The sequence below is a fragment of the Hyposmocoma kahamanoa genome, unplaced genomic scaffold (assembly GCF_003589595.1).
Source record: "Hyposmocoma kahamanoa isolate Upper Pololo Valley unplaced genomic scaffold, ASM358959v1 192, whole genome shotgun sequence".
NCBI lineage: Eukaryota > Metazoa > Arthropoda > Insecta > Lepidoptera > Cosmopterigidae > Hyposmocoma > Hyposmocoma kahamanoa.
Genome location: NW_020653719.1, coordinates 1,426,542 through 1,441,127, shown reverse-complemented (window position 1 = coordinate 1,441,127; position 14,586 = coordinate 1,426,542). Strand labels below are relative to the sequence as shown.

Genomic DNA, 14,586 nt, shown 5'->3' with positions numbered 1-14,586 from the left:
CACTGGTGAACATACTAACATATGTAAGATGAAGTAATGCGTTCAGATACGGACTGAATTGAAATAATTAATAACCGGAATAATATTCATTTTCATTTATACAAAAGTAGCACACTTTATTTACTTTATATTTTTGTCAAATTACTTATTGACACGAATTAAATGTTATTAAAAATAGTTTTACAGCTCTATATAGCTCATTTTGAAATCAAAACAAAACAACAATAAAGTACGCTGTTCAAAATTTCATTCAATTCAAATTACTATAGATTTTAATGTAATAATTAATGGGCATGGAAATTAATATTCATGTGCATTCGGAAATCTGATGATTATCGAGAGACATTGAGAAAATAGAAGCGCTGTACTTATAATATTTGATTTTCCAATGCACACTTTGTCTGCGCTATCGATCCTTACAATTATCATCACTGCTGTGTTGGATTTGATGAATCCACGTCAATTTTTCGACTACATTTCGGGTAACCAAGGGCGGTTGCTTCACCAAAAGGAAACTTTCTAAATTGGAATAGTTCCTCGGATATTTCCCCTTGGCTTCCATCTTTGTGGGGGGAAATAGGGGTCGACTAGTTGGTTTTTTCATGCCCCAATGCTCCTTCTGTGAACTTCTATTTCGTCGACGAATTGTTTGTGAGATTAACGTAATCTACCTAGTAAGTAAATCGATCTCGCGTGTTGACAGTAGTTTTTGTAGTTCTTACAACTAATTTGTTAAAACAAATCTGCAAACAAAAACAGTATGAGAACCTTTTTACAGATAGGGCACTTTTATAAAAAAAAAAGTTCCATAACATAGAGACCAGTATAGTTCCGTGCGCATCCTTTCTACAACAATCACGATATTGTCGTGATTGTTGTAGAAAGGATTCAACACACATCTGTAGCCAATTGAACGCATAATTAAAAATAAAAGAAAAATTGTTGTATGTGTATATAGGGTACAAGTTTCTTTTCATACATGGTAAGCGATATTGCATTTCTCGCAGTATGGTATAAAATTTATTATAACAAGTCATCTATGAGAACCCGTCTATAAAACATATGTATAATTATATAGTGTTTTATTTTTACCTGGTAAACGACGTTGTACTTCTCTTCCAGTAGATATGGTATGAAATGTATACATTATTTAGACGACTCTTCTCGTTTTATAGTAAACGAACGACATTGAAATGGGTGCGACATTTTATTCGTATACGAGTAAAACTTTGGCTACTGTGAGAAAAATGGAAGGGCTTAATTTACAGTCTCCACAGGTACGGTTTATTGATGATAAAATTTCTATACACGTATCAGTATAAAGGTAATATTTCGATGTTTATGGCTGAGATAAGCTGAAGCTATCGAGCATGGGCTTATCTTCCGAATTCAGGGATCGGCTGGTTATAAATTTTTTGCCCGGTTTTACGATTTATGGTGATATAAACTCTGAACGAATGCGGATAGTAAAGCGTGGTACCGAGTGAATTTTTCAACAGAACCCATCTACTGACACGTATGTGAATAGAGGTCGAATTCGCTATGGCTCGGTGGCTGTATAATTTTTATGGCGTGGTCATGAAAGAAGGAACCCGGAAATATCTTTCCGGGTTCTGTAGGAAATAAGAATGATGGTTACAATTTTTAGCAGAGCCATTAATATCTATAAACCTACATATGATAGATAAATGATAGATGAAAATAGTGTCAGACATAATATTAATACAAGGAATAAAAATAAACTGGCTGTTCTTGACAGAAAATCAAAAATCGTTTTAAGAAGCAATGTATACGCTTCTGTAATAAGATTACGAATGATATTCAAAATGTGCCATTCACGAGGTTAAATGAAACAAAAACTGTATACTAATTCAGCTTCTGCTTTGCTTTTGCAGGTTGTTTCGATCTTTATGTATATGGTATTTGAAATAAATATTGTAAATGATAAATGTGTGCAAATGTTTATAGAATAGAATTATTTATTTCAAACGATGATCCATAGTAATGTTAGTAATAAAGTAAATTTTTCTTACGTGCTATAGTACAATACAAAATCAGTTAATGCTAGAGTTGCTATTATTGAATGCTACGACTAGACCCCTACGCACGTGTAGTTGCGCCCAATGTTGTTGGTTGGGGCAGTCCAGCCTGTTAGCAACAACGGCTAGGATTAGCGCTGCCGCGCACACGCATCATGAATGAGGCAGCGCTCTTGTGAATAATGAATGGGGTTGCTCGTCATGTATTAATGAAGAGCAACCCCTAGACTTTCTTGTTCATTTCTCATGGAAATCTGCCTTACGAATGAAAAGTAGTTTAATATCACTATGACGATTTCAAGTATAATTTGCTTACCTATGAAATAAAGATCATTTCATTTTGACTTTGTAAGTAAATATCATAGAATTGCGAGAAAAAGGGATGTAATAAGAAAATATAAACCTGTAGACATACCTCTTCTTGTCGTACTATAAAGCACTATAATGCACGCCATCGTGGTGAAAGATTTGCCCATCTGCGTAAGGTACTCGCCGATTTTGCTTTTTTTATGTTATCAAGTGATGGGACGAACAGTGGTGCGCCTGGTGATAAGCTACAGGTCTGTCCATTACAGTTGCAATGCCACTCGTAGCTTTAAATTGCAAAGATCTAAAGGGAACTGCCACTGCGCCTGTCACGATGAGACATAAGTTGACAAGTCCCAAGTCTCAATAATTTCACCAGCACCCTTTAAAAACCAGAAAGCAGTAATGCTAACATTAATGCTTGGCGGCAGAAACAGGTGGTGGCAGTACTTCCCTGGACGAACTCTTTCACAATGAGCTCTACTGCTACTAAATAATAATAATTGTTGCCCAAGGTATGCCAGTTGTACAGGAAAGGAATGGTACGTCGTTCGGGGAGGCTCCTTTCGTGAACTCCAACCCCGTAGACAAAAAGTGTACAATAAAAAGATCTATGCCAATGCTTTGATGCTTTTCTCTCTGAAGGATACTTTTATGTCTCTCGTAGCTCTATTTTTAGTCCAGTACTCGTGCATGTGCGGTTAAATACATAATAATAAGCGGTTGTATTTTTTATTTCCAGTAATTTTACCCTTACTAGCGGAGGAAACAAGCGTTGTCCATTTGTTCAAACGCAAACGTGTAAAGCGCACCTCAGGTGAGTTTATTATTTCTTCCCCTATATTTCTGTTGTTTGAACGTGAAGATACACATGTAAATGTTCCTTATTGCGGGTTTTAAATATCTATCATTTTCAATAAAGTTCTGTTTCTGGTTTGAGAGTATTGGTTTCTGGAGTTTCTTGCAGTCATTATAGAAATTTAATATAAGTAATAGTAAAGTGCCAGAGAAAAAAAAGCCGTGGCAGCCTAATGGTTTCAGGGCCAATGCCGTGGGTTCGCATTCGGGCTCCTACCTCTGAGTTTCACGCTGGCGCAATGCTACGGCCACAGCGGGACTATGGCCTAAACCCTCGCCTAAGAGGAGATCCGTGCCCAGCAGTGGGACGTATTCATTAAGTTATTTGACTTGATGATGAAAATGCCAGACTACCACACCCAATAAACTGGTCTCAAATTTGGAAATTTCCTGTACTATGAATACCAGAGCAATGGAAGTCACTCCAGGGCACTGTCCTGAACACTCAGCGTAGAACCAACTTTGAAACGAGAATTTTCCAAATAAGTCCTACCTGGAATTGAAACCTCCTCATCAAGCGTCCATAGGTCAAACCGTTAGGTCTCACTGAAGTCGTCAATCTATCCCTATGTCGTACAAAGAGTTAACCCAAGAAGAATTTACGCTTTGAAATTAATTAAAAAGAATACTTGCATAGAAATTATTGCCTATCATGTACCTACAAAGTTAAATAATAATAAAGCTTAGCTTAGCTTAGCTTAGTTAAATAATAATAAAAAAATAATAAAGCATTGGAAATAAATATTAGCACGGTCTGTCTTTACACACACTATAGTTAAATTCAATTTCTATTTTAATAGATTGCATATTCATCATCGTCACATCGTCACTCGGCTAAATTTGAAATCCTCATAAAACAGCATTCTTGGATAAAATACTCTTTTTACCCTTCAAGCGCAATATCGGGCAATTAAAACTTAAAATATAACTTCTAGACCAAAACATATGATTAATACAAAAAAGTATATTAGTATAATCATAGATTGTCATATGAAATTATTTCTAGTAATTATGTTTTTTGTGTCTATACTCAAAAGTTCACGTTAATGAAGATACGATGTTTATGAATTTAGACGACGATAAGGCAGATTTTTAGTAGCAGTAGAACTCCTTGTGAAAGATTTCGTCCAGGGAAGTACTGTCACCTTACCTATCTCTGCCGCCAAGCAGTAACGTTAGCATTACTTCGTCCCGGTTTTGAAGGATAAGGGTAAAGGTGAAATTACAGGCACATAGCACTCGTCAACTTATGTCTCAGGGTGATGGGCGCAGTGGCAGTACCCCTCAGATCTTTGCGATTTAAAGCTCTGAATGGTACTGCAACTGTTATGGACAGGCGTGTAGCCCCACTCAAAGCTTTAATCGCAAAGATCTGAGGGGCGGATCTGAAAGTTGACAAATTCCATGTGCCTATAATTTCACCAGCACTCTTACAAGGGTAAGAAATATACACTTAAACTAAAACTTACAAATATAGAAATCTATTTGAAGGGTAAGACTGCTGGGTATGGTAGTGCTTCCCTAGGCGAACTCTTGACAAGGAGTTCTAACTGCTACTACAATATTTTATATTGTTAATGACACATTTTTCATTAAATATTTTTTGTGTAGATTCGCGCCCGGAGCTGGTGTATACTTTCATAGAGCAGGCTGTACAACCAGGAGCACAGGTATCATTGAAATGTTCGGCAGTTGGAGAACCGCCCCCTCGATTTAGATGGACACTGGACGGACAGAGCATTGCTTCTCACCATGAGTAAGTCTTTTTGTTAAATTTTTCGTAAATAAGATATAATTTAAATAGTACAGAGATGAAGGAGTTGGTATGGTATTCATTACAATAAATTGTCTTTGATTTACGGCTTCTGTTCCTGTGGCACAAAGCCCCTTTTCTATTCCATTTTCTTGAGTGTAGAACGTCGTAGCCAGAGTTTTAAATATCTATAATTTTCAATAAAGTTCTGTTTCTGGTTTGAGAGTATTGGTTTCTGGAGCAGCAAATATGTAGAAACCTTTGCTGTTGTGTCAGTCATAATGGTATTGATTGGTATTGATTGACATTTACGTAATCCACTAAATCTTCACATTTCTAGGTTCTTCTCATCGATTTGTCGAATTTTGGTTGAAATATACTACTTATATATTAAAATTTGTTATAATTATTAATACAAAGATCGAACACTGACTAAGCCACGCATAGAGTCTGGCACGGTTTGCTGGAAGACGTTGGTTAAACCCCAGCAGGATCGAAGGAATTTTTTCTTAGTGTTCGATCTTTTTATTAATAATCATAACATATTGTACTTTCACAAAAAATATTGAATATCATGGTGGTCAAATACGTCAAATAAACTTAAAATATTATAGATTTTAATACCTATACTGTTCCCTTTTTTAAATAAAGAGATACCCAATAATTCGTACTTTTTTGTATGGTACGCAAATTTCAACTTTTCGTTGTTCTGACCACAATAGCAAAGTTTTTCCAGGGAAATGTTTCTTTTTCAGTTTTTTTTAATGTTAGAACTTATTAGAAAATGATATTGATAATTAAGAAACAAAAAACACGTTATATGATGTTTTCTTTATTTGTGAAATTGTATTTAAATAAAGAAAACCATTTACATTGCTGCTTGTATACCCAAAATGGATCAGGGACCAGAACGTAAAAAATTTATCTTTTTTTTAATTTAACCCTTACTTAGCCGTAATTATGCGGAAATAATTAAATCCTCCACTCAGAAACGCAAAAGTGTACGAATTTAAGTTGACAGTGAATTGTATCATTTATGCATAAGACCTTATAGTATTTTTACGATTCCCATTTTTCACCGTTAAATGTAATTATTAAAAACCTAGTCAGGATTTTAACGTAAATGGTCATATCTGTGTGTTTCTAAGTCTACAGTTGCAGTGAGAGTGCTTATCTAAATTGGTTCCCTAAAATACGAGAGAACGCAGTCCGCAACATGTTATTTATACGTTCCATCTGTTAAATTGTGCTTAATAAGATCTTGCGGGGCAGAAGCTATGTTGCTTTAGAAATTGCTCTCTCGGAAACAACGCTAAGTATGGTGCCTAGAATTGCAAAAGTCTGCGGTTGAAAATGGCGTAGCAACGTAATGTTACTTAATAGGAAGATTACTTAATAGGGAAATGTTGTGGGCTTTGAGGAAATTCATTTATAATTTTAATTTTTTAAACTATACTCTAAGGAAATTCCATGTAGGAATAAATGTCACCAAACAAAATAATATCATTTTTAGAATTATCACCTTCGACTGTTTTACAGTTACCACATTTTCAAAAATTTTCCCCGAAATTCGATTAGGCTATTGGTAATACCACGGAATAAAAAAGGTAATATTAATCCTGACGTCCTGCCTGTGTTTAATTTTGTTTAATAGTAGTTTCATATCACTGTAACTGATTTGAGACCACCATAAAAAATGTCAGTAATGAATTATTTATAAAACTATGCCTTCCCTAATGGTTTTTTTTAATTTGAAGTGACATATTGCAAACATTTGAGGTCGAGTAGTAATTCAAGTTCTGAAACGGGGAAATTGGTTCTGGATAACATATGCGGTAAATTAATATAAAATATATATTTTTTCTTTTCATATTACCTACAATAAATTTTGAGGGGTATCAAAAATTCAATTACATTATTTCTAAATATTTACTACTTTGCAAACTTTTTAATAATTGGTCAGGAAAGTATTACTTCTGTATAACCCAATATTTACCTATTTAAATTCCAATAACGCAAGCAAGCCTTGGACAGAACTAACCTAAATAAAGAGCATTACATCACACTACATTAGTGAAAATGTTTTTCACACCTGTTATTATTGGTTGCCTAGCAACGTTTTGTTATTAAACATTCTGTGTCGAATTTTGCTATATTATAGTTAACATTTTCGCTTACTTTACACATAAATGTTCGCTGTTTATTTCTTCTGTACCTAAGCAATAACTACTAACTAATTAAGCTACTTCCAGACACGAATGAAGTGACTAATGAATTAATTCCCACAGGGCCATGATAACGGAAGGCCGAGAAAGTAGTCCCACAGGTATGGGAACAAGCAATAATTATATATTATCGACTCTATCTCTCAACGGTGCAAGAGTCGAACATGGAGGCCGTTATGAGTGCCGAGCTACGAATGCACACGGCTCCGTCGCCCATGCTGCGAGACTCAATATCTATGGTAAGCTTTATATACTTAGGCTCTAGTGTTGGGCAAAGTACGGCCTGCGAAAGATTTTAAATGGGGCTGCCAGGGTCCCTTCTAAAGTAGGAGTATATGGTTCTCGGAAATATATCTTGACAGCCTCGTCAATATCGACACACAAAATAACTTACACAAACAGAAAATAAAATAAAATTACACAAAAAGAATGATTAAAAATATTTCAAAAGTAAATATTTTTTTGAAATTGTGGGTGGTATTGTGTAATTTATTACGTTTCTCTAGCCCGTAATGAAAAAAATTCGCTCAACCCCGCTCTAGTTTTACTATATATTTGTTTATAGACAGACAAACGAGGCATATAAACTATTGCTTATGGGGTGGAGTTACATGACCAGACAGTGGGATAAACGTCAAGAAACGTAGGAAAAAAATAGACGTATTCAGTACGCACGTATTAAATATACAATTTGCAGTATGCAAGATACGGAAATTCACTACGTTTACGCAACAAAAGAAAAATAGCCAGGGTTTTACGAGTCCATTTGCAAAAACATAAATACGTTCTCCCTAATTACCCATTACGAGCAACCCGAGAAATCAGTTAAGTAATTAATTATTAACAAAGAGTTAAGGTTGGTACTATACGAAATTAACACTTCATTAAATATGAACGTCGTAAAGTGTGCTTATTTTTTAGCGGTGACTCCGTTTTTCCTGCATTACGAGCTGTTGATATTGTCGGCAGTTATCGTAAAATTTCTACTATCAGCTCTGCACGTATATTGTTATTCAAGTTTCTTTTGCCATTGTCACTGTTCCCTTGCTATAGATGACGGCTACTCTTCGTTTATGAGGTCTTCGATACTTATAGTTCTGAGAATCTTCTTTCATTTCGCTAATGACAGTACTTCGACGGATGTAGACAGATGCAACGGAAAAAGCATTTTATCGAAAGTATTGCATTTTATGTTTTATTTAAAACTGCCTCTGTGGTCGAACAGTTACCATGACGGACTGCCACGCAGAGGTCCCTGTCTCGATTGCCGGGCCGGGAGGAAATATTTGTATGTCCTACATTTATTTCTCTCGTGAGTTTGGGTGTAATTTGTGATGTCCATGGCACCCGCGACACAGGGTTTCCCTAATGCAGGGCTATGTTGAGAGTGTACATTATTATTATTATTATTGTACGGTTTTTGCACCGTACTATATTTTTGTTAACTTAACAACCTGTTTATTGTACGTTCGCTTTATTGCACGCTCATAACTTTTTTTAATTAAAAATCCTAATCGATATTGTACACTTTTAAGTTAATACATTAATTTATTACGGAAATTGTAGTTTGCGTGAACTCAACATCCCACTTTACTAAACTACTACTTCAACCTTAGATTTTCAGAAACCCAAACGTTTGGTCCTTCGAACAACGAATATTTTTAAGTGTTTTGTGCTAGTGACGTTGGTGAATCGGTACGACTGGACAAGCGGGTCCCACCAATCGTGTAGAGAAGGCGCATATAGCATTATTAAGTGCAACTGCACTGAGAACTAGGAAATTACGGAAACTTCATGATTCTATTGAAGTAGTGCCACAGTGGTACATCTCACTGTGCCTGCTGACAGTTAACGTCTAGCTACTACTTGCTCTACGAATTATATTAAATTTTAAATTACTACGTATCTACTATTATCTAGTTATTTACTACAACGATGGTTCTGAGCGTCAAGGATCTAATTGCTGGACAAGAAAATAACTTCGATGCGTTGAAGACGTTATGTAATAACTACGCGGAAGGTAGCTTTGCAGGAATACTTTGATCTACCGAGAAGAACGTCTCGCACGGCGCACGGCTCTTCAGACTGTGGGAATTGTTTTTGCGCACCCACAAAGTTATTGAAAGACCGGAGAACTTGACATCCAATATTTTAAGGATAATATTTACACCAAAACTAAAGTCTTACAAGACATGCTGAAAGGAAAAGCAGAGCAACCCCTGGGTTCCAGGCCTCCGGCGGGATCTACCACTCCTACAAAGGACGTTGGGAACGTGAAATCAAGGTTCAACTTCGGACAAACGACGAACTATGGACAAAATGGATTTAGAAATAAAATTGAGAAGTGGGAGCAGGAGTACAACTTAAACACTTACAAAATGAAATGAGGTCAAATAGAAAGGGTTCGAGGTACAAACAAAAATACAACGTGGTGAAGGATATTTACGACAGTAGGTATACGGAAAACGCTGCAACGCAAGATTTGGAATAACTCACTATTAGAAAGCAACAACTGTCTTCTCTCTTGGTGTTTAAGTTAGTGATTAGTGACAATAGTTCTTATTCCTTAACATTAAACTTTAAATTACAATATTGTAATATTCGTGGTTTTATTCTATTTTATAACAATGTTTATAAAATTACCAGTGATCGAAATAGGTAGAGTATATTATTCTGTGTAATTATGCTGTGAAGGTCGAATCACAAAGTAAAAACGTATACTTAGAACTACACGAAGAGTCGATGTGATAGTTTTAGGATCCCGGAGAAAAGTCCATAAATCTACAGTACGTTTGAAATACATATCTTAATAATTATAAACATGTGTTACAATTTTTATTGCATTGATATTCAATTACTTTTTTAATTTAAATTACTCCACTAGTTTGTTATAATTATTAATACAAAGATCGAACACTCACAAAAAAATTCCTTCAATTCGGCCGGATTCGAACCGACGTCTTCTAGCATACCGTACCAGACGCTGTATCAACTAACGACAATACGGGTGTTCGATCGTTGTATTAATAACTATTTAATGTAAAATATTTCCAAAATATTCCGAAAAATTGGTGGTTGCAACAACTCGTCACAAAGTTTAGATTAGAGATTTTTTTAATGTACTGAAGTGATTTCTCGAATTTCGAAAAAATCCGGGACATAAATAGTTGTCTCCACTTTCTGTCTACCTATCCCGATCACTGATAATTACAAACACACATTAGAAAGACGTACCAAGCCAGAATGGACTACATCTATACAAAATTTTCTCTTAGTTTGAAAATTGAAATTGTAATACAATTGTTTTATACAGGTCCTCCATACATCAGATCTATAAATCCAGTGAAGGCCGTCGCAGGTTCTGAAGTAACTATCTGGTGTCCGTACTATGGATTCCCTATAGAGTAAGTTAACAAAAAATTACATTTGATTCGTTCATTTGTACAACTCCGTACATGCTTGTCAATTTAGGTCATTGTTAAGCAAACTGTACAAATGGACCCATTATCTAATTCCACCAATTCAACTCATTGCATGCAGCAGTCCCTTTTCCATCTTTTTCCGACACAGAATTTATTTATTACCTTGCCTTAGGCCTTAGAGCAAGTCAACGGACGAAAGTCGGGGCAGAACTGTTTTGTTAGATCAAATGGTTTAGGTATTTACTATATAATAACGGTCTTTAAAAAATATACGATATACCTAAGAATATTGACTAAAGAATGTACTAATTCGTTACACGATAGAATGTACTTTACTCGTTAGTATAAAATTCCGAAAACAAGCTAAAATAAAAGTTCAAAAATTATTTAACAATAAATATCTAACTTTATAGAATAGAATAGATTAATTTATTTCATATTATCAATATCACAATATTACAATTAAAAATACAATGTCAAGGGATAATAATGATTGTCACTAACGCAAACAACAATAATTAATATAAAATAAAGTAGTATAACTGCTGCTTTTCTAAATACAACGAAGTCAAGCAAAACAAAATTACAAATGTACATAATTTTTATATGGAGAAATATTTCTTTAAGTACTATAGAGAACCTGCTAAATTTCGGTTAACTATACTAAAGCCTTAGTTATGAAATTCACATTTATCCCAAAACCTGAAAATTACCCAGCGGCTTAACGACACGCCGCACCGCCCGCTGCCCCGTCAGTTGCCATCGGGCGCTTGCTAACGTCGATTCTGTGTCAAATTTTCTCCAATTGTTCTTATTTCATTATTTCTAAGCGCGCAGATTGCGGGACGCGATGGGCCACCCACTCCTCACCTTATAAAATCTAGTCGCGTTCAAATACATCACCTTAAAGTATGCCTCATATGTTTTTAATTTGAATTTCTGAAAAAAAAAGCCAATTAGGTAGACTACTATATTGAAGTAGCTGATTATGATTACTGTTATATATTTTTATGTAGATCTGTAAAATGGGAAGGTGGTGCCGGCGCAGATCCTCGTTATCACCAGTCAGATGGCCAACTGACCATCACCAATGTCGATAAGAACAGGGACAAAGGTGTTTGGACATGTTCTGTTCTAACACCTGGAGGAGAACTGGCAAGAAGAGAGGTAATATTCGAAAAATTTGCAAATGACAACCTTAAATCAGTTTACAGTCAAGCATTTCATACGTTTTCAGGTTCAAGTGTCAGTAGTGTCACCACCAGTCTTATCTCCCATAGTCTTCCCACCAGGATTGAGATCTGGGGACCGCGCTCAAATAACATGCACTGTTACTTCTGGTGACATGCCAGTATATTTCTCATGGCTTAAGGATCAGATGCCTATTTCAAGTGCTCTTCAGGTAAGTCGAGTCTATCTTTATTGAATTTATGTCGAGTGTCTTTCGAATTCTTTGCTACTCAATAGGTTAGCTGTAGGATTTGATAAAATAAATGTATTAAATTTACAGGTGGATGAACGAACAGCTGAATTTTACAGTATGCTGCTCTTTAAGAGTTTAACTGCAGGTCATAGTGGGATCTACACTTGTGTAGTGTCAAACACTGCTGGCAAAGCCAACACGTCTGCTGAATTAGCCATTAAAGGTGGGAGAGAACGTTATGACTACATGTATTAGCAGTCTCGGCTAAACATTTTTTTAATATTGTGGAAATTTTCAGTTCCTCCTTTTTGGCAAGTAGAGCCAACGGATACTGCTGTGTTACTAAATGGATCTCTTACTGTAACCTGTGCAGCTCGTGGACATCCTCCTCCTACAATCTATTGGACCAAATATTCAGGTAAATTGCTATAATTGATATTTTTTGTCTCAAGGTAAGTATGAAGTTTAAAAAAATAATTTCAGAAAACTCAAAGTTTCTATATCTTGTCGAATAATAGAAACGTATATGGTTTCTTTTGAAGGTTCAACAGAAACAACATTAGGAAGTATGTCCGATCCAGTGGTGCTAAATAATGGATCTCTGAGATTAGAAAGTGCCAGAACAGAACATTCTGGAAAGTATCGTTGTAGGGCTGATAACGGCGTTGCACCCGCTTTATCGAAGACTTTAACTATCCATGTGAATGGTAAGCAGATAGAGAACAATGTAACAACGAGTATTTTTGATATAGAAGGAGTTGTGGATGAAAGTATTTCATTTTTCAACAGAACCTGCCAGATTTGAAACACCGTCAACGAACAAGACTGCAAAATTAGGGGAAACTATAAAGCTCGTTTGCGTAGCAAGAGGTGATACTCCGCTTTCTACGACTTGGAGTCATCAGGGTAGAGTGTTACCAAATTCTGATTATCGGTGAGTACACATTTGACAATTAAATTGTTATGTCTTTTATAATGCTGTTTGACATGGGTTACATTTTCCAGAATGAGCATATCAGAGACAAGAAGTGCAGAAGGTTTGAGGAGCGAACTAGTTTTAGAAAGAGCAGAGAGAAGAGATTCTGGAGTTTATAAGTGCCAAGCATCAAATCCCTATGGACGTTCTGATCATTTTGTTCATTTGGGTGTACAAGGTACAAAGACTGTCTTATCTATACTTATTTGTTAACTAACTCGTAAAGTCTGTTTATTTTTGGGGTTCTTAATTTCGTCGTTTTTATTAGAACCACCCGAGCCTCCAGCAAATTTTCGAGTATTAGAAACAACATCTCGATCAGTCCGCCTACAGTGGCGACGGCCATATGACGGTAACTCGCCAGTGCTGGGTTATGTAGTGCAATATCGTCGACATGACTCAAATAATCCAGATTCTTGGCGTGACGCTGAGACTCATAACGTATCTGTGTCTGCACACCCATTGGATTCATATGAGTAAGTAAAACTGTTTTTAAACATTGACCTAATTAGTAGTGTAGACGAAAATATCTGTCTCTAAGATTCACTTCATTATGATTGTGTTTTATAGGACTGAAGGAGCAACGATATCGGGTCTAGAACCAGCAACGGCTTATTTAGTGAGAGCGCGAACAATTACAGCACAGTTTGCATCGCCTCATACTAGGGCTTTGTTGGCATTGACTTTGCATGAACCCCCATCAAGGGCACCTTTAAGTCTTCGTGCATCAGCACCGAGACCTTCTACTATTGAATTGGCATGGCAGGTACGTTGCTTATCAAAATATAGCGTATACTTACTTGGGAGAGGCTGGATTGTTTTAATTTAGTACAAACTAATATAATTTCTCCATGTTCAGCCGCCTCCAGCATCAACATGGAATGGTGAACTGTTAGGTTATACTGTGTGGTGGTGGCCTTCTGCGGAGGGATCTTTGGCAGGAGGAGCAAATGTTGGTATGGAGTTTGCTACCGTTCGCGGTCAAATCAATAAATATACTATTGAAGAGTTAGAACACTATACCAGGTAACAGAAGATATCGACTTAATCATGTTTATTGTTGAGAACCATATTGTTTTTATGCACCTGACAAATTATTTATTAGGTATTCAGTGAGTGTAAGAGCATTCAATAGTGCTGGCGCTGGACCTGCATCGGCCCCGATCAACACATTGACTCAGGAAAGTGGTAAGTTTAATCATGCCAAGACCCGAGTTCTAACAAAAAAAAGAATTTCTATAATTGTATTTGTTAAATTATTATTAGTGCCGTCTGAAGGCCCAAGAGGAGTTCGTTGCAGAGCAGTATCTCCTCAAAGTCTAAAAGTTGAATGGTCGCCGCCTCCAGCTCATGCCCATCATGGTGCTCTTCTAGGCTATAAACTTTTGTATCGTCCGGAACATAGTGAGTAAATCGTAGTAATTTAAGCCTGTAGATATAGGCACAGATGTGTTTACATATCTGTATTCATTCTTGACATTTTGAAATGTGTAATAAATTTCATAAGTAACTACTTAGTGTTTTTGTTGCTTAAATCATAAGTTGCTCTAACTTAAATTCAGAAAAATGAAAGCATGTATGTCA

At 36.0% G+C, this 14,586-nt stretch overlaps 1 protein-coding gene across 1 annotated transcript in view; it reads left to right on the top strand.

Moving 5' to 3' along the window:
* The window catches only part of LOC113226523 (Down syndrome cell adhesion molecule-like protein Dscam2), a 104,714-nt gene that overhangs the window by 74,840 nt on the left and 15,288 nt on the right, over positions 1-14,586 (top strand). The window contains exons 5-20 of the mRNA XM_026459171.1: positions 3,088-3,162; positions 4,815-4,959; positions 7,245-7,420; positions 10,495-10,585; positions 11,620-11,770; positions 11,841-12,005; positions 12,114-12,249; positions 12,325-12,444; positions 12,569-12,733; positions 12,816-12,960; positions 13,032-13,180; positions 13,271-13,478; positions 13,573-13,768; positions 13,862-14,028; positions 14,108-14,190; positions 14,269-14,406. Of these exons, the coding sequence (XP_026314956.1) occupies positions 3,088-3,162; positions 4,815-4,959; positions 7,245-7,420; positions 10,495-10,585; positions 11,620-11,770; positions 11,841-12,005; positions 12,114-12,249; positions 12,325-12,444; positions 12,569-12,733; positions 12,816-12,960; positions 13,032-13,180; positions 13,271-13,478; positions 13,573-13,768; positions 13,862-14,028; positions 14,108-14,190; positions 14,269-14,406 (2,310 nt within the window). The remainder of the gene's footprint in view (positions 1-3,087; positions 3,163-4,814; positions 4,960-7,244; positions 7,421-10,494; positions 10,586-11,619; positions 11,771-11,840; positions 12,006-12,113; positions 12,250-12,324; positions 12,445-12,568; positions 12,734-12,815; positions 12,961-13,031; positions 13,181-13,270; positions 13,479-13,572; positions 13,769-13,861; positions 14,029-14,107; positions 14,191-14,268; positions 14,407-14,586) is intronic.